A 21,772-nucleotide genomic window follows, 5' to 3' on the forward strand; every position below is an offset into this window, starting at 1 on the left:
AGGATGGGTTCAAAATGTGAGAATCATCTGTATGGTGCAGTAAACATCAATTTGTTTGGCTCTAAGTTTCATTCTGTTTCAGCAATCTCAGTTGCTATGTTGGTACGGTGTTTGTTTGGTAGTTTAGCGATAGTGCTAATTGAAAATTATGATTATGGAGTATATAATTATTGATAAAAGTAAGGGTTTTTCCACTATAATCATCTTCAAGAAAGAAACATACAAGAAAACATACATAGGTAAACAAGTGGAATTAGTTTATAATTTTATTTTAACATATGACGGGGGCTAACAGACTGTTCACAAGACAAAAAAACGTTCACACATAGACAGGTATTTGATTTACTGCTGTTGTCTGAGGATATCAGCACTAAATACACGCCATTAATTACATCTAGGTGGCAAGATATAACGTTTACTTCCTGATACAATAATTCTCTAGAACAACATCCAGAAAGACAGATCAAACATCAACAAGGACTCAACTTTTGTTCACAAAGAAATTAGGAAAATACGCATATTGTATGATATCAAGTGTAAAAGGTAACGCATAGCTGTATGGCATTTTAAAAAAAAGCATGGAAAATGTTTTGAAGTATATAACAGTTTTCGTACATTACAAATCATCACGCAAATAGGATCCTTGGTTTAAAACATGTCACATTTCAAATCCTTGTTTCAATAGCAATCAGATTGAAGTCAACATTTCGCTTTCTAAAATTGACATTACATTAATCTGACTATCACCTTGTATACTTAATACACTTTACAAATTGTCTTTTTCATATCTTTATATTTATCTTTTGAAATACAAATTGATTTTAATTCTATCTTAAGATCAAATAAGAGACTTCAGTATTCTACAAGTAAAATACGTATAATTATTGAACTACAGAAGGAATGACCATTCTTGAAAGGAAAAGTCAATTATTCACCCTTTCTTCAATCCGATCCCCACGCTTCCCATAAATTTCGAGCAATTTATGGACGAATCTTGTTAAAAGATGTGAAGAAATGAAAGAAGTGCACACGAGGGATCTGGCAACTACACGGGAGATCATGTATTACTGTGGTATTGTTTTGTGGTAAATATATTATTATCTTGCCCCATTTAAGAACGAGTTAAAATAAAAAGCAAAAGCACGAGACCTTTATACATTCAACGAAAGGCACTCATTCTTTATAAGTAAGTTTTTCTCCGTTTACCGAAAATATATTCTCTTTATATTTCAAATGTTTTACAAAGTTCTTTAAATTTTTCTTTGGGTTTACAAGCAGAAAATGTTTTACGCTGGAAACGAAAGCGAAACAATCTTAATTATATAAAAATTTAACAATTAACAAACAATATACCAACGAAACCAAACTAATCGTTAAAATGAAATGACTTATTAACTTTGAACAAACACAATATCATTGAGGTCATCGTACACTCTAATGTAAGAAGCGATTTCAGGGAGACAACTCAGTCAAGAATCACAGAATATGGGATAAAAGTGTTATGTAAAATAAAAACAATGTGAGCATCTGTTTGTTGACATGAAGGGTGTGGCTGCCATTAAAAAGTCATTACAATGGGACAAATAATTAAAACAAACAGAAAATGCAACCTTTTCTGAATAAATATACATATTTGATAAATTGATTCGTGTCGTAAAACTGTGATTTATTGGTCAGAATATTATATATCGCCATTAAAAGTGTAAAACATTAATTATTAGATTTGATTGTCATTAATTATAACATAAACAACTGTCTGGAAATGCATGTTATCTAGAAAACGACCAAAAAAGGACAAAAAATGCTCCTTTTCATTTTAATTGTGAGAACCGTTCCATATCGATCATTTGAATTTTGCTTTGAGAAGATGACATGGAAGTGATGTTTATTTTTGAGATATGCACAAAGAGTTTTAACACAAATACCCATTTCCATTAGTCATGGAGTGGACTGTTGATCCTAATTCCTAACAGCGTAGCTATAGGGCATATTGAGGGAAGCTCGTACATGACAGGAAATCCGTACGTAAATATGTTCACAAAAGGGAGTTATCTTCCTTCCCGTGTACGTTACCCTTGTAAACTGAATGGGCCGATACCGGAAGTGTGGCCTTGAAATGCGGTTTAATGCATAGTACAAAATACATATCTTTACGGCACAAACATGCAGTTTTCATATTTTATCTGTAGTAAGCCAAATTATTGAAGAGAAAATTAATTCAAATGCAAAATTACAAAGCTAAACTCGACGGTAGTAACAGTAAAATACAATACCAATACAGCAATATCAACAATCGAGGAGTTATTTTCTAGTTTAAATATAAATATGAAATTTGGCAAAACCAAATATGTTAATTTTACAGATTTATTTGAATCGTTGAATGGTCTAGGCTATGATCCCCATTCCTTTGATCTGTTTCTTTCACCAAAAAAGATATATCTCTATTTTCAGTAATTCATCATGAGATGTTTTGATCTAAATTTTGCCGATTTCAAAGAAGTTTAATTTTCTAAAAAGAAACAAACAAACAAACAAAATTTGTACAGGATAGTTGTCATTACTACTACACCACAAGTTTATAAAGGAAAAGATATTTCCATCATCGTAAAACTTCCAACCAATGTCAGGAAAAACAATCAGGTTTATTTGGATCGGGGGAGAGAGCTGACAAAGGGCGACAACTTGAAGGGGACAGAACAGTTGAGACGTTTGAATAACTAGAACTTCGGCGAAACAATAGAGGACTAGCAGTCACTTCTTCAGCTGACGGAGTTTTTAGAAGTGGCACTGAGAATATGGCGTCTGAACTTCTGGAGTACTCTCTACTATATTTTACTTTCGGTGTGGCTTTTACATACGGCGTTGTATCACTTTTGCGTTTAACATGCCCCTTTGTCCACGGAAGAAGAGATAGTTTCTTCTTTTCTGCCGGAGACTTGGTCTCCGTATTATTGTTTAGCGAGTTATTTTCGTCTATTGTTTTCTCTGGTATTTTATTCATTTCGATATCAACATCTTGAGAAATATCGCTCACGCGACACTTCAAACCAGGGGAGATTTCTTTTCCCGGAATAGACTCACAGTCACTGTTATCTGATAAAGAATTACATGTGTTTGAACCTCCATTCGGATACAAAAACTGTACGTTTTTATTGTTCGATTGTCCATTCGGAAACAAAGGTCTATCTTCGGTAAGATTTCCATCCGAATCTCGTTCGTATAAAACTTCTAAAGCACTTTGCGGACTACTACACATCAGCCTAGAACCGTTAGAACCAGCAGTTGACGGACTCGATAAGAAAACCTCCTCGTTGTCCGACTTTCGTAGCTTGGTATCGAGTTTCATAGAGATAATTTTACCGTTTTTAACTAGTATCACCGAACCATCTCTGCGTATCACCGAGCTGCCAGACTTCGCTTTGGTTTTCCCCGTTAGCTTATGTAGAAGTTTGTAAGAAGAATCTGTCGATGTTTGTCGAACAATGTGATTTCCTCTTGTCGTATTAGGTCCCATCTCTTCGGATCTTGAGCCACGAACGGAGCTTATGAAAGTGGAAATTCGCCGCAGAGGGTTTGGTGAGCTTTCATACACTGTATCTGTAAATGAAATAATAGAAATTTCAGAGATATGTCACACATGTAAATATCAGTCATTACAGAAGTACACAGTACAATAACAATAATCAATGAGGTTTACATCAACAATCACCAAAGAAGCCATCTAAACATCATAAAAAAGATCTTCCAAGATTTGCAACAGCATTGATTTCCTAATCAAACTTAAGTTATAAAATAATTCAAATTATTCATAGTATTAGTTAAATCAATACCGCCATCAGATACTTTAAAATTGTTAAAAAACTTAACCTGGGAATAATTTCATTTTCGTTTCTTTTCTTTTTTAGGACATCATTAAGTTTGCAAGTAAATGACGGAAATCGATGCTTCAATAATATTTAAAATATATAAATATATAAATGAAAAAATTCTTAATTTTGTGCAAATAATACAATTTCACATTTGGGTCATTTTCAGTGACAACAAAATATTAGATAAGATAAGATTGATAATGATATCTTTTACAGCATCGACTGAAACTAGCAATAATAAATGACCTAGAAACAACCGATTTTCTTTGAAAAGTCGTAGTTTCGTACATTATTTCATAAATACGTGCCAAGAACATTAAAATATTCAGAAAATAGAATTCTGTGTGCTGAGAGGTAAAATGTATTTAACACGTATCAGTAAATATTTTCATGTAGACCTTGGAACAAGAGTTCATGCGTGTGATAATTCAGAATGTCAGTGGTACATTTGATTTGAAATCAGTCGTTAGGTTTAAAACTTACGGTTACATATACAGTAGAGGAGATAATAGTAAATAATATCTATGATTTCACGTTGGGATGATATACCATAAACCTTTGAGCCATCCTTTAAATTCAAGAGAAGGAACACATAGTAATTATAAGTAAATTGGGGCGAACGAAAGTAAATAACAAACACGTACATTAGCTTATGGAGGGCTGATAAATAGTCACTGCTTTAACAGTAAGTATTAGACAAAATATTGATCTATTCATTATGACATATATGTATAATTATTACTACTCTGGCTGAGAAGTGTATATATATAATTTTTTTGTAAATATATTGTTACTATTCTAAGTCTATAAAGTTCATGCATAAAATGTAATTTGAGACCGCATGCGTTCGGTAAATGTATTCAAATATAACACCATTTCCCTATAAAATGTACGTGCACGTGAATCCGTTATAAAGAAGAGAGTGAACTGTTTTTTTTGTTTGATCTAGTCATGCTTTAGAGAAAACAACTGCAACTCAATAAGGAAATGAGAAATGAATTTCAATTCATATCATTCGAAAATAACTGATTGGTTATCTGATATCAGTGAATGTATTTCATGAAATCATGCAGTGAAATAAAAATTGAAGAAGTTATGTAAGTTGAGAAAAAAAGAAACAATGATCAGTGGTGTTGCTGACACGATTGTCGACGAGCAAAAATAACTAGCCAATGAAATACCTTGAAGCCGCCAAAGTCTTATAGACTTTTGGTCAAGCATCTCATGTTCTGTGGACAAACAAACAGTTCCAAGATCACGTGATCACTGTATTAATCAAATTAGTTATATTCCAATATAAATGCAGTCTGTTCCTAAACATAAATCAAAAAAGATGTTGGAACTTCCTCTGATAATGTGTGATTTTTGGTCTTATTTATGTACCTTATCATTATGACATCCCCAACCTGCACCTAATTTAAAGCCATATTGTTTGTGATAACGACGCAACGATAAAATTCCAACATAAAATAAAATTTCAAAACTATCATTTACCAAACATTATCTTTCCCTTAAAATAAATCAAGTCAATACATTGATTATCACAATTTAAAAAAAAAATATATGAAATTTTAAAACATCTGAAAATAACCACGACAGACTTATCGAAACGAATGTTAGAACTAGTCGCGATATGTTATAGGAAGTTATTAAAGATAGAAATATAGCACTAAATCATATAACATGAACGACATAGAACTATATGTCGGTCACGTTGCCCTTCACCACTCATCCATACAACGGCATGCTCACTTTAAGAGAAAAAAACCTCTGTTCGTCAAAGCATACAAAACAAATACTCTAACCAAGTTAATAAGGTATGCTCACACGTGATATTTTTCTTTGAGTTCTTTTTAACAGAGTACTTTATTCTTAAATAAGGGCATTTGTAGAAGTGCTAGAAGGGAGTATATTGAGTCTAAAGAAATCCACCACACCTATGAATCGTGGTGATTTTTGTCTCCTCTTATAACTTATAAAATTATAGACAAGTTCGCGAGCTAAGTATTTCAAATATACTACATTTATGGTAGATAGAATGAAAAATAATTCTTTGCGATGGCATAGATCACACTAAATACCAAAATGACAAATATTCCGCCTGTAGAAGGAGAAGACAGAATGGTGTTGTGGTATGCGGTGGGTTACAGTTGTATAAACTATTCATCACGTGAGTATAATGCATTTTGAAGTATATATTTAGGGTGGAAAGTATGCTAACGAATATTCTGAATTACATGACAATCGTAGATTGGTATGTTAACAATACAGACGATGAACCCTTCAATTGATATTTTTTCCTGTGTATGGCATTTTTAAAATGTGATAATTCAGTAAATCATACAATAAGCAAAGAGTCTGGCATTGAAATTTGATGAATTACCATGATATGTGTGGTATTTTGTTTCATACGATTGCATGGTCACTTATCTTATTATTATTTTATGTATTATTTTCTGCTGACAACAAGAACGAATTTGGATTTTCAGGCGGGTAGTAATAGTAATCTTCTTAACATGTGATATCCAGGGCATTTATCAGAGTATAATATTGAGATGTCCGCGATATTGATTTACAGCATCTTTTGAGACGGAAGGTGTTTTGGAACGTCAAACATTTTCGCAATGCTTCTAGTGATGACCCGCAAGAATCACAATGGGAACTTGGAAACTTATTGCAGCCATAATATATGTCGCAGGGAGCCCAGAGTAACAGTTAGTATGCTTTGGCGAACAGAGTTATTGGATCGGGAAAAAAACGAAGTCCACACCGTATAGACCATTTCAAAGCATTACTTACAACCTCAATGTCTCGGATTATTCAACTCATTCTCAATCTCTGTCGATATTATTATGAAATACATGTTATAAAAAATTAGATTCGGCAAAAGAGCATTAAAGGCCAAAGTGTATCTGACATGGCTGACGTTTTACATCAGAACCACAACCACAAGAATTTAAATCCATACTGCGCGACAAACAATGCTGTATAATCATACTGCGTGACAAACAATGCTGCATAATCATTCATTTTCGAGGAGTTAAAATTTCCTGGTTTTCCAAAATAAAATAATAAACATTTCCGTTGTCGTTTGATTTCGTGGATAAATCTTGCTCACAAAATCCACTTGTACTAAAATCCATGTTTATCACTTTGTGGGTGAATTTTCGAGTATCCATGAATTAAATGGAAATAAATCACCCACGAAAATGAATGATTTTACATAAAGGTATTTCTGTATAGCCTTCCTTTAATTTCATAGTTTACATATAAAGGACACATTAAAAAGTACTTTGTGGGTTGTAATGACTGTTACAAATTCGTTTTCAATAAATAAAATGCATTGAAAACATTTTTTTACAGAATAAAGAGATATACAAATATCTTATATAGTAATGTATTATATACATTTTACTAGCAAAGGAGAAACATTTCTAGACAGTTTAGTGTGTAACCAAGCGATTAATTCGTTATTAAGCGTTAGGGTTGTGGGAAGGGAGGATGAGGTTGGTCATTACTACGGAAGGGGACATCACTCCCAGAAATAATCACACTCCTCCACGTGTATACCTACAGTAGAGCATGGCGGGGATTTCCACACCGTTACCTTCAAATAGATCACCACGATAATCAGTATCCATAACAAACGTTTAAACGACTTGATCATTAAATTAGTTTCATTCAGGTTGTTTTCTTGTACATGTCTTCTAGAGCAAACTGTGTTGCTGTATAAAGTCATAGGGAAACAAAATAATATGGAAATATAAAAAAAATAACATGGCTTAAAATAAAATTCAGTCACTTAACATTGAAATATTTCGATATATCTTGTCGATTTTTGGCTATCCAGTCCTATAATACACCGTATTTAAACAAATAAACTGAAAAATGAACTTATTTTAGACATAATTAAATGATTTTACATGTTAGGAAAAAAACTACTGAATCATCTACTACAGTCTATACAAAAAATACAAGGTGAATACAAATAAATCTTAGTCAAATACATACTTGTAGCGTATTTCATTTGGGTTATAATACTCATATGACTTCTCAGTGTATCGTAATTATTTGGCACCTTGCACAAATATCATGTACTTACATGAACTATTCAATGTAAATATCTGTTTACAATTTTGCACTTATTACAAGGAGTTGGTATTTTTTAATGTTTTTATCAACGACTCCTAACCGATTGGACCGAAAAAAATAACCCTAAAATCCCCAATCACTTAAGATTTATGTTTATAACTATAATAAAGATACGAACATTGAATCCAAAACACCAAAGATAAGGACGTCGATAGGTGCATTCTTGTGTCCTGATAATGTTCCACCAGAGGTTATGTAAACAAGTTTTGTCATAAGTACGTGCCTCCAACAACATAATTGTTGGTAAACAACTGCACAGTACCTGTCTGAAGGATTTTTCACGGTATTTCTTTAAAGTGATCAGTTTTCCGAATTTACCGAAGATGATTCATTCAGTCAGGGAGTGCAAGTAAAGAATAATCGATAACTTGTTTTCCAGATATCTATCTTATACCGAACAACCCTTGCTTTACTGGAAGATATCTTTCGTCACTATCGTCCAAAACAAAACGAATTTTGGCAGACATTTTGGGAAAGCCCGATGACGGTACTTTACTGAAAACTCCCACTTTAAGCGGAAGAGAGGCGTTGCATCTCAGTAAGAACAGTATTATTTATGACCTTTTCTTTTTGGTCAGCTGCTCGAGCTCCGACAGCCGCGGGTGTTTATTGTCTCTCTTAAATGCCTTATTGCGTAACATTAAAAAAAATATAGCAAAGGAAAATCTAGAAATTTTTATTTTCCAATATCGACGGTATAATTACCTGAACCAGTTATTTAAGTGTACTAGGGGAGTGCCAGGAAGTGAATAGAATTGCAATTAAGAACATGTGCATCATTTAGATAAATGAACGTAGGTAGGATCTTCGTAATAGCTTAGTTCTTATTTCTCATAAATTTTCATTTTACGACATGCATTTGCTGCAAGATAGAAAAAAAAAACAGCAAAACAGATCTAAAACTAGAAAGTTTTTCTGATAGATGGCAGATCATGAAATAACAGCAACAAATTCAAAATTTGTTTAAAGATAATAAAATTCAAATTTCGATTTCAAATAAGTGAAAATGCTTTAACATCAAATAAATTGAGTTATAAGTTATCTTTAGTTGTAACAGTGAAATACCATTACAAAGAAGACCATGCAAACATCAACACACATCACTCAAACATTACTTAATAATAATAATAAAGGGAAGCAATTACAAAACGGGGATACAACACAACATCAACATCACAGGTATTGGTAACTGAAGAGATGTTGTCATGGTGTACTCTTCTCGACAACCATTGATTTATTGTGCATACCGATAGTTAATTTTGTAACCCTGAACTACCAACACAGTGCTCTGCCGTAACTACTAACAAGCACATACATCAAATCACTTACATATTGTGTGTGACTCGGGTTCATTGTGATGTAGCGTCAACATATAATATACGTATTTAGTTCTAACATTCAACGCAATTTCGTCTGCCACTAACATTCGCCGCTAAGCTAGACTAATCATGTCTCAAGTAAACACTATACATGACAAAATGTCCAGTAAGTAATTTTTTGCACTTCTCTTTCCAATCATTACGCTGTTAATCAAGAAATCAGAAATCAGTTTCTTATTCTTATCTACTCATTGTCCAGGTGACATTCATGGCAAACACGATTGAGGTGAGGATTGTTTCGCTACACTACAAACAAGTATCATTTGTTTCTCAAACTGAACGGGGAGTAAGAATGAAATTCCATCTAGTGCTTATTAACATATTTTTGAGGTCAATAAAGACCAGTTTCGTTTCGTTCTGTTTTTAATTTCGATATATCATTTAAGTCTAACGGTTGCCTCTGGAACGCAGAAGAGAACGAATGGAGCTTTCTGTCTCACTTAAGGGGAAAATATCTAATAAATCAATCGTGGTGTTCAGTGCAATTATATTTGAGATAACAACTTCAAGAAAACGTTTTGATGAAGCTTTCGAGAGGCAACTAGACCTAATTATGGAAGCAGATTCTGGAAACACTTATAACTTACCATTGGGGATCTGAAAAGTGATTAAATAGCCCATGTTACATCATTTTGATAACAGAATATCATGGTTTAAGGGAATTCCAGTCTCTCCCCAGGGAAATGGGAGTGAAGAAGTGCCAGATTTTACATTATAGTGATCTTCACAGCAAACAATTGTTACACGTCACAATGCGATACTAAACCATGATCGGATTCGGTCAAATACCAAAGAGATATCAGAATCGTCAAGGGAACGCCGGTTTCATTATCTACCATGTGCCACTTGATCAATCCAATCGCAACATTGTTAATGTAGCTTTTCATGTTAACCAGATCTTTTTATTTGGGAGGGGGGGGGGAGGGGGGGGTTATTTTCGCATTTTGAGATATGTCTGAATCAAATTTCTTTTCTGTTCATAAAATGTTAAGGTAATGAACAAACAATACTGAAAACTTGTTATTACATAACATACCGTCATCCCATTCACTTGGTTCGAAACGCGGCAGGAGTTGAATAATTTTTTGGTATCAAAGTAAATCCAATGGCAAATAGTGACAGAGGGCTTTTAATCGACCATGGAATAGTGCAAAGTGAGACATTTTATTAAACGTGGAAACTATGGAGATTTCATCAATGGGTGCTCATGCACAAAACGCCTACTGCAATCTGAAATGTGCATCGCATACAAGCGTTCGTACCAAGGACTGTTTGACAAAGTTCTATTATAAGCGACGCATTGCTGTCTCTTTTGTGTCGAGGCGCCGTTGCGAACCCTCACTTGAATCGTCCCCATCGGCCCTGAGGGAGGACAAATAAACACTCACACATGTCAACATCATGTATATATAACATACACCAGGAGAAAAAAGACTCACAACATGTAACATCGTGGTCAAGGGAGACAAGAAAATAAGGAGACGAAACAAAATGAAAGGCAACATGGTCAGGATAGTTATAGATTAAAATGCTGATGATGAAGTAGCAATACAGTTAAAGATAAGCACAGTATGTACAATGCTCTTAGACTCGCCTATGTTTCAAATCAATACGGAAATACATATATTGTAAAATGCCAAATAAACGATAAATAACGAGGGAAAAGTATATGATTGTCATCAAGTAAAAACGCACAAGAAAATAAATTTAACACATGCATTACGCAAGTACCTGTATGCAAGTATCACTAAAGATATAGCATTTACATTTGTATATACTCCTGATCAAGTTTTCAAAATTTGGTTCTAACAAACCAAAAAAATCTAAATATCGCTATGTCTTAACACAGTATAATGTTAATAGAGTAATCAACCAGAAACTGTACCAGTTGCCAGACACAAAATATCAACTCTGATGATATAATGATACAAATTGTCAATTACAAGTAAATACAATTACCTAACTCTTTAATTAACAATCAATTAATACATGTATATAACTCGTCGAACACAATACGGCAATGAGGGTAAAAACTAAACATCTAATGTGATAGTGGTATTTAAATATTTATTAGATATGAATGGCGTGGACAGGGTCACAAGATGTGAGATTAATAGAGCAATTTACATATGTAATCAATTTCCTGTATGATATGTTCTTGGCGCCTGTTAATATTCTACCCAAAGTACATATCTTATATTTTCCTCTAGATCGAGCGATTATCCACTAAGCATACTATGAACAGAAAATAGGGTGAACTCGTTCATATCCTATAAACACAATTGACAACATATCACAGCATAGCGATACATATTCAATAACATATTTCGCGACCTGCAGACAAACAAAATAAAAACATTTCAATAAAGAGCTACTTCAAACAGACTGGGGAAATACATGATCACACAACAAAAGTAAAGCGTACCTTCAAAACGGAGTAAATATGGGGTTATATATGATACTCGATGCAAGATATCAAAATGACAAACGCAACCAATAGATAGCATGATACATCATAATAATAGATATGAGTATGTTTAGGACATATCAAACTGCTGAGATATTCTAACTAATGCAAAAACGGCACTAAAACCAATATCACCAAGTGCTTCATTCTTTGAATGCTCTGTAGAAAATGAGGGACGTCAACTACAAATACGCAAACTAGTTCAATACCATTTTTGTTAATTCTTCCAGGCCTTTCTCAAAGGGTGAGTAAACCAATCTCAGCACAACATAGTGTAAGAGAAACGATAATTTCAACTCAAAATCGATCAATCGTTGGCAAATTATGAAAATACAAAAGATGAAACATTGAAAACATACAAGAACGGAGTGATCTTCGATTAAATACTGGTAATGTAATGTCCTGTAACAAGTGTCATGGTAGAGACAGTCTTTAGTTTCTCAATGACACTTGGCATCTATCACCAATGGGTTCGTAAATTCAAGTGTGGAATACTGGCTAATATCTACAGTTTAACATTTCCCAGAATTAATGATGGCAGATCATCATACGTCTGAACACCACAGCAAATTGGAATTCATCGGTAAAACAAAAACCATATGTAATGATGAGGTAAAAGCAAAAATAAAGGAAGCGTAAATTGAAAAGCAAAAACCAAATGACAGATCATACGAAATGAATACTAGATATATGTTCTAAAACAATTTGCCTCATTACAATTATTAAACCTCTGGTAACGAACCATTTGAAAATCTGTCTTTCCGATTTCTTCAAAAAGATGTTTTTTTAAGATGCGAACAAGAAAAACCGTAAAAATAGATGTTTTAGTATTGCTACTATAATCAGTTGACGTCCAACCTTTTCCTCGTAACTATATACGGGATATTTGGTCGCTAAGTTACCGTAAGCCATCCGTTCTGTTTGTTTCATAGACGCTATTAGAAACTGCCGAGTACTTCCGAGTAGTTATAATGACAGCACCCATTGGACCTATTGTGACGAGATAACATGTCAAAACATCTTGTTTACATTTAAAATTAAAGTATATGTCTGCAATTTCGCTCGATTTTTATATTTCATTATCTATTTACTTATAAAACTCAAATTGATAAAATTCTATCGAAATGCTAACTCAATCTAAAAAGCGCACTATTTGTACAGGAAAAAGATACTTGTGATTTTAATATTAGGTGATGTTTCTCCGTGACACCAAATTATCTTTTCAAAACCAACAGACAGAAAAAACAAATCAAAACACGTTTTGGTTCCTCATAGACTTGAAATTAGAACAAAATCTCTATGGGGCCCGTAGAAACGACAGTAGGTCAAAAATCTCTTTATTCAATTATCCAAACTTCATTGCAATAATCTTAAAGTCAATTTAAAGAGGCCTGAACGAAACCCTGTCATTGGTATTCACACGTACAGACCAACAAATAGTTCCGACTATGGCGATTGATGAGTAAATGGTTCGACAGGCTATTTAGATTTTTTTATTTCCCGGTTCCGGAGGGAGAAAAGATCGCATTTTTTGTGACATCAATATCACCTAGAGTCTGGCACTGGTTTCAATTTAGGTTGTTGTCTGGGGAAAAGTTTTCGTGACTCAACCTGAGAAAATCTAATTTGTGAATCAGACGAGGTAAGATGAGAAAACAAGGGACCGACGTTGTTGTAAAGTGATGATAACAAAACTGTCATTAGCAACTAACAACCATAAAGACTGCAAGAACAAAGACAATTCGTAAGTAAACAACACGTATTTACACGTAAATATGAAACCTAAATATTAAAACAAAGACTAAATACTGATGATTGTCAATTACATTAATCGATTTTCTTTTGACGCTATATTTGTTTTGTATTCTCGAGTTTAATGCGCGTGCCGTTTGTAATGATAACTAGTTTTAATATCTACTTCATAAAGCAAACTTCTCGCTAAAAGTTCCTGTAGTTTCTTTTAGAAAGCCATTTGTCATTACTGTATTGTGTTGATTCGCGTGCTTCAATAAATCAAGACACCCAAAAGTATCAACAGAATTAGTCGTTACTATGTCTAGCAGTGATAGTATTATTTCTATAGCATTGAAACACTGGGAAATAATAACTCAGAGGCCAAAAGGTCCATTTGTGTATGGTGCATTCCTGATTCTAATGAGTTGCTTATGGTGATAATTTAAAACATTAAGGCTGTGCTTATTGTAATACGCTGACAATAATCACAGTACGAACGCCTACTGGACATACAATAAATGTTACAATAAACTTAACCTTAAAGAAACAATTATTACAATAATAATTTATCACAATAAGGGTTACAATAATAGTGATGCTGCGAAATTCTTAGATTTTGAGTGCTTTTTTTTCCGATAAATGACAAATAACAAATCCACAAAATTTACAAACACAAACTTAACAAATGGGTAATAGATATAATCATCGTCTTCATTATAAAGTGAAACACCTTCAGTGCGAAAAGCGCAAAAATAAGATTATAGCCATAATATGAAATTGTATGTTTTTAGTTTTTAATTCGAATTTTTGGATATGTTTTTATTTATCAATTACCAGAAACTATAAAGAACATAATATGTCACCTACCGACTATTACACGATAAGTCATATCATGTAGACCCATCGTAAGTGGATTATTACGATTTATATACAATTTATTGTGGCTTTGATTAACATTACAGGAATTTTCGTTTCCAAGTGCAATGCATTAATTCAATAAAACAACCGAAACACAAAATAAGATTTAGTGTGAAATCTTACTCCGTAATATCGGTTCAATGCAGCATGTTCAAGAGAACAAACAAGCTTATCTACCAATACAACGATTTACAAAGCGACAAACGGTTTTGCTTCCAAAAGTTTGAAATGAATAAATTCATGAATACAGATAATTTCAATTATAACACCAAGGTCAAATAAGGCAGATAAAAATTGAAAATATAGTTTTGCACTGATAAAGATAAAATACAATGATTAAAATAATTATACTCATTACCCTCCATATCAGAACTGTGATTATGGAGGGTAGTGTCGAAGTCTGGTGGAACTACGGTATAACTATAATACAGGATATTAAAAGCAATTTGTAAATTGATAAATGTATTATTGAAGCGGAAGTTGAAAGTGCGCAGTGCAGGGTGCTCAAAATAACATACATCAATGAAAGCTGAGGGTCAACAGTCCCTCAGAACTCGCAACAGTGTCATGGTTGACATCTCCGATCGGGAGATCCTTCCTGGGGACACATCGAAAATAAAAAAAAAATGCACACCAAAACGTTAAGCTTTTAACGAAGGTGCATGACAGTCTGCACCAGAAATATGCCTGGATCAACCGCAAACTTACAGTGGAAACTTGAGTTTAAAAAAAAATGTTCTGTTCAACGAAAACAAGAAAACAGCTTTCGTTAAAAGACACTACTCAAATACCTGTTTACTAAGCAGGTCTCTTGTTTCTTGGGTTAATTTTGTGCTTATTTAAAACCGTTTACTCCTTAAATTTGAAGCTTAAGGAATATGCCAGAAGTTATGATGACCAAGATATTCATTTTTTTGTTTTCTTTTTTTTTTTTTTTTTTTTTTTTTGTTTTTTTTTTTGTTTGGTTTTTTTTTTACACATTGGCGGTTTCAATAACCACGAAACGCAAAAAACAAACTAAGGGATATTGAAATAGAGTTGTATCAAAATTTGACATGTGAAAAAAATCGCCTTGAAATTTAGAATATTTTGTCTTGAATTTCTGGCGCAGACTATTAACAAAACGTAATGATGATATGAACGACATGTAAAAGCAAATTTGGTAACGTCAGAAGTATTGATACCCTATTTTGGACCTTCAAACATGACGCGTCTTGTCTGGAAAATCAAAAGACATCATAACATCCGGGTTAATATAGCGACAAATAGACATGTTACTTGCAAACCAAAAACCAAAAAAAAAAAAAAAAAACAGAATTCAAAACTAAACCTCATTCAATTCGCAAGGAAATGTTGTGAGATGGAAGTTTAACATAAAATGAAAATCACTTTTTTATTCAGGGAAATAATCTAATAGCTTTGACAATTAGAAAAGTAGTCTCTATGCATGATGTCGTCGATGACGTCAGTAAACAACCTTTCAAAACTTAATGTTAATACACTGAAGAAAAATCGTTTACTTCTCAAACCACCATGATTTTATTTTTCCTGATTTTCAAAAAGATATGAAACATTAACAATGAGTACTGTTGACGGTTGACATTAGATCCGAGTATCGTTGACGTTTGACATTAAATCTGAGTACTCTTCACGCTTGACATTGATTATGAGTACTATTGACGTTTGACATTGATTATAAACCTGTTGACGTTTGACATTAAATAAGATTAATGTTGACGTTTGACACGAAATATAAGTACTGTTTAAGTTTGACATTACATATGAGTACTGCTGACGTTTGACATTATATCTGAGTACCGTTGACGTTTGACACGAAATCTAAGTACTGTTGACGTTTGACATTATATCTGAGTACTGTTGACGTTTGACATTAAATATGAGTACAGCTGACGTTTGACATTAAATATGAGTACTGTTGACGCTTGACATTGAGGTATCTTTTCCCAAAATTGTTTGATTGTCTAACACCGGAGAAAGACCATAAACCTATTTCGTGACAGATTGAAGAATATGGCAGTTGCTTTATAAGAAACATAAGCAGTTACAGTATATCAACATTGGGAAAATGCCAGTTCTGCCAAGTGGTGGTCTTTGGGTAAAGCACATGCGTATTTGTTAAACGCTGTGTGATATGTCAAAGGAATAATAAGCCAGATCAGCAAAATGCACCTTGCTGTATCAAAACAGATATTTAATATTCACTTTCGGCGAGAATTTCGTTTTCAGGAAGAACGTATTATGACACAAGAAATATAGTTCAGATTAAATGTTAAATAAATGTATTGCATGGTACAAATGCATAGAGAAAAATACAGATAAATATTCTTGGGGTGAAAAACCACCGAATATTTACACTTAATACATTTTTTTTCTAACAGACATTTCAGAAAACGTATCACATCTCGAAACTGACTAAAACTTGCACAAGACAAACTGGACGGAAATAACTATCCTCTGTCCGTATATCACAGAGATCTTGATAACAATATATATACATATCAGAAATGTGATCATCAAGGAATATAGAGTTACTGATACAATCATTAAGATAAGGGAAACTATTCTATATCAAACCATACTGACAATCCCATTTTAACACGTCCGTGTCCTCCTGGATATCGTAACTGTGAAGAAATACCGTTTATTAATTCTACCAGATTGTATTATCCAATCAAAAACAAGTATTCAATAATATACAATATTCCTCGCCATGTTTCTAAACTTCATGACAGTAACAGTGCTTTTACTGTCTCTGCTGAAGCCTGTGCTAAAAAACAAAGCAGTATTATTTCAACCTCCTTTTAAGAATATGCTGAACAAGCCGAATATGGACTTTCACAAAATGTACACTTACCATCGCTGACTACATAAGACGGTTCCTGACAGAGAATTTCCTTGTATCCCTCCCGGAATGAAGGACTCCTCCAGGCATAAATGATCGGGTTACACGCGCTGTTCATGTACCCGAAACAATAGGCCTATAGCAAAACAAATCAGAGACATAAACATTCAAAACAACAGGCCCGTAGTAAAATTATATAAGGTCATAAGCCCGAGAAACAGTAAGCCTGTAACAAAAACTTACTAGGTCATAGATTCCGAAACACTACTACGAAAACAAACCAGGTTATAAACAAACTTAAACCAGGAGTAGTTTGAGATGTTTGTAAATGTCAATCGGATATCATAAAAATTAATTAAAGAATATCAATGACATATATCTATTTCTTTTTTCATTTAACATATTCAATTTGTCACTGTTCTGGGCGGTATCGTTAGAGTAATATCTTCATAACTATGACTTTCTATACAAAAGTCATGAACAAAAAGGAAAATATTGTCAGCAGAATCCACATTCAAACTAGAATTCGATTTAACTAGTGTAAAATATGAACATACGTGAAATAATTACACTGAGATTCCAGAAAAAAATGTATAGACAGAGTAAGACAGGTGCTCCGGAAAGGAAAACGTCTTCTGCTTTATCGACGACGCCCTCCATGTAAACCTTGCTCAAACCAAAAATCGGTAAGGTCACGTTCACATATTAGGAACAATGTTAAGTTGAACTACCAGGCTAACTAATGAATATCAAATAGGCCCAATTTAACACCTGGTTGGAAAATGAAATGTTTCCGGTGGTAGCATTTTGACGACAGAAAGACCTTTTTGAGTAAAGTCGTGTTCGTTTTTATGTCGTTTTATCCGGGTTTATTATGTGGTGATTTGAAAGCGAAAAATGTATCAAAAGTTATACTTACAATAGCGTTCAAGTATGGCGGGAACTTTGTTTTGTCAGGTTCAAAGGTTACATAATTAGCATAAACACAGTAGGGTATCCAACACAGCACAAAACAGGCCAGGACGATAAACAATGTTATTGTGACACGGCGTTGCTGGCTGTAGATCTGGGCTCGATCCATAGCGGTATTTTCGTCCATTCTCTGCATGTGTTCTCGTATTTCACCGAACATACGAGAATATGCATATATCATGATAAATAGTGGCAGAAATATATTCGACGTCTGAATTATAATATGGAACAAAAGAGATTTTGTGGTTAACACAGGGTAGGCAGGACCACATTGCATGGTGCCTTCTTTAAACTCGGCGTGAGAGAGTATAACCGTAGTCAGTGCAGCGCACACCACGCCCCATCCCCAGGCCGCAAATATCATTACGAGAATTTTACACTTGGTGATCCGGGTCAAAGGACGTGTGATTGACATATACTTATGAATACTTATATGCATGAGAGTGTGTATAGATGTTATAAAACAAGTGGCGTTTAAAAAACTGTTGATAGTACATAAACTTGGACCTAGTATCCAGTCTTGAGCTATCAGTGTAGCTAATGAAAACGGCGCAAGCAGTATTCCAATGAGAAAATCTGCAACTGCTAAACTGACAAGGAACATATTGGTCCTAGTGCGCATGCCTCGATGCCTCACAACCACTGCTATAACCATCAAGTTTCCAAATATAGCTAAAATCATAGATATTGACAACCACGTGCCAAAAAAAATCTGCTCCACTAAGGAGAACATTTTCCGCGTTCTAGTGGCATTTCCTGAATCGGTGACATTTGTAATATTCAATCCTTCCATAGTGGTGTAGATTACGTCAGAAAAGGCGGGAAATGGCAGCATAGTGACACCTCCGCCAGCGTCTCCTGCCCCGCCCACAATCCGACTCGATCTGTTAGCCATAGTTATCTCTGGTCAAGAAACCATGATGTCCGCTTCACCCTGCGACGATGACCATCTGAAACACAACACAAAAATATATCAATCAACGACCCATTAAGTAAAATTCATCATCTCATTGACTGTGTATCATTTCAGGAGGGGCCGCGGTGCTCGGAAAGTCAAGACGTCTGACTTCCATCTCTGGGTCGCGGGTTTGAGGCCTACGAGGGACAGTCACCCGGTAGCGACCGCAGGTTCCGGGTTTTCTCAACCAACCAAACCTGACACGGCCTTAAATGTCCCGGGCTGTTAATGGGACGTAAACCAGCAATAAACTAAACTGTTTCATCAGGCTGGTGTGAATATGTAATTTATGTAAAACTATTAGATCAGGTTGATGATAATATCTAATTTATATTTGTTTACAGTCCAACCAATACCTAATATGGAAAACTCGATTAACATTCCACAATTTCCAAACTATTATTAAATACATGTATGTAATGAGCGCTTTTATCAACGTTGGCCGTCATATGAACACTGCTTAATGCTATCATGATACTAATTATAGCATTGTGCGTGAATGACCCAACCAACACACCAATGTAGCTATTTACAGACACGTGTTACGTCATCATGTTCAAAATCGTGTATTGTGATTAGAAGTCTGCGTCGTTGCACTTTTTTCACTTATGTTCACTTATGTTGTTCCCGCCTGCAGGACCTACTGGTCCTCTATAGGCAGCTCAGAAATGTTCGTAAACACCACGTAATGAATTGCCGTCCTTCCGGTACCTGGTCCATAGCTTGCTGTGAAGTCAAACCGTGGAGGGTGGTTTTCCCGGAGCTTGTCAATTCTGTTCTTGAAAAAGGTTTATTGTCCTGGCTGTGACTACTTGTTCAGGAAGACTGTTCCATGTATCTACTATTCTTTGTGCAAAGTTGTATTCCCTGATGTCTCTGGTACAATGTTGTTTCACTAATTTTAACCAGTTTCCACTTGTGCTGCTGGACATGTTTAATTTCAACAAATCAGAAGTAACTTTCTTATCATAAATTTCCTTTCAAAATTTTAAAGACTTCGATCATGTCTTTCGTCTGAATCTGAGGGTTGGTAACTTCAGCCGTTTTAGACGTTGTTCATAGCTCATGTCTTTCATAATTGGTAGCATCCTTGTAGCTCGCCTTTGGACATTTCCTACTGCCTCCATATCCTTTTTCTGATAAGGTGACCAGACAGAGCTTGCATATTCCATATAAGGCCTAACAGAGCTTTGAATAATAAGCAGAACGTTCTGTTGTCCAAATATATAAAGCTACGTCTCATTAGTCCAACAGTCTGGTTTGCCTTATTTACTTGAGTTTGTATATGCTTCTCAATGTAAGATGCCTGTCTATGGTTATATCCCTCTCGCTTCCAACATTATCCAGGACTTCTCTACCACCGTTGTATGTATTCATGCTATGCTTAGTTTCCTTAATAGTCAATTTCACTGATCGAACTCATCTTCCTCCTTTGTTTAATTATTACATTTTTTTATTTTTACATTAATTTCAACGTGCTGATTTTTTTTACATGTTTTTTTATACATCACTGTTCAAAAAATATATAAGTAACACGTTTTCATGGAAAGATCAGGATTACTCCACACAAAAATGTCGGCAAAAAGCAGACTGACGTAAATCCGTTGTTAAAGAACACTTATTTAATTCAAAAGAAAATTTGGGAAATGGAATTTATTTTCTATATCATCATTAAATAGAAGGTAGACGATTCACTTACACTAAATAAATTACTTCCAAGATCACTACAATTTTACATTATTTTACACGATTTTCCATTCAAATGAAATCTGTTAAACTGTTCTTAGGATTGTATATATCATTGAGACTGTGGAGAAAGCAGAAGTTATGACAGTTTCAAAAATCTCGAATGGAATAGGAACGAATGCAATATTCTGTTTATCATAGGACATAAATATTTTATCAGACTGATACAATATCTAAACTAACGATACTCTCAATCTATGGCTCCTTCTTCGATGACGTCACAGTTCATATGAAACTATGAGGTCGCAATGGAAACAATAGGAATCATCAGCCAATCACAGGTCCGCTAGGTCATATTACACGTGAGTCATGACAAAAAATATGCAATGGGTGTTATTACACTTAATAATGAAGAAAATATGTGTTAAAATTAATTAATATTCTTAAATAATTGTATGGTCAATTATACAGGCTTGGCAAACGTTTCAACTACGTCTTTCTACATCGAGACCTTTGGTAATCAGCAAGGTTATATCATTCACGATAAACAGTCACTATTCAAACGGAGAGGACAATGGACCTGGACTGAACCCTATAGAAAGTAAATATTTTGAAGTTACTTTCTAGAACTTAAAGGCATTCCACCTGTTCCAATGTGTGAAGCCTCAAAAGAAGCAATAATAAGCCAAAAGCAGCTTTTATCTGAACACATCCACAGGCATATTTGACAGTTCATCAGAACTATTTCAACCGTACACAAGGGGCAACAGGAGA

General features: G+C 34.2%; 1 protein-coding gene across 3 annotated transcripts in view; it reads right to left on the reverse strand.

Annotated features, from left to right (window-relative positions):
• Window positions 1-234: 234 nt before the first annotated feature.
• LOC132561907 (substance-P receptor-like) overlaps window positions 235-21,772 on the reverse strand; it is a 53,581-nt gene continuing 32,043 nt past the window's right edge. For 2 of the 3 annotated variants that reach the window (XM_060226619.1, XM_060226620.1), the window contains 4 exons: window positions 18,302-19,304; window positions 17,395-17,518; window positions 5,051-5,098; window positions 235-3,597 (listed from right to left, as the gene is read on the reverse strand). In XM_060226619.1, coding sequence (XP_060082602.1) covers window positions 2,624-3,597; window positions 5,051-5,098; window positions 17,395-17,518; window positions 18,302-19,249 — 2,094 coding nt within the window. In that variant the 5' untranslated portion in view covers window positions 19,250-19,304 and the 3' untranslated portion in view covers window positions 235-2,623. The remainder of the gene's footprint in view (window positions 3,598-5,050; window positions 5,099-17,394; window positions 17,519-18,301; window positions 19,305-21,772) is intronic. The other variant, XM_060226622.1, reaches the window with a different exon arrangement.

This window comes from Ylistrum balloti, unplaced genomic scaffold (genome assembly GCF_031769215.1).
Source record: "Ylistrum balloti isolate Yb309-2 unplaced genomic scaffold, AGI_CSIRO_Ybal_v1 Utg371306, whole genome shotgun sequence".
NCBI classification, from domain to species: Eukaryota; Metazoa; Mollusca; class Bivalvia; order Pectinida; family Pectinidae; genus Ylistrum; species Ylistrum balloti.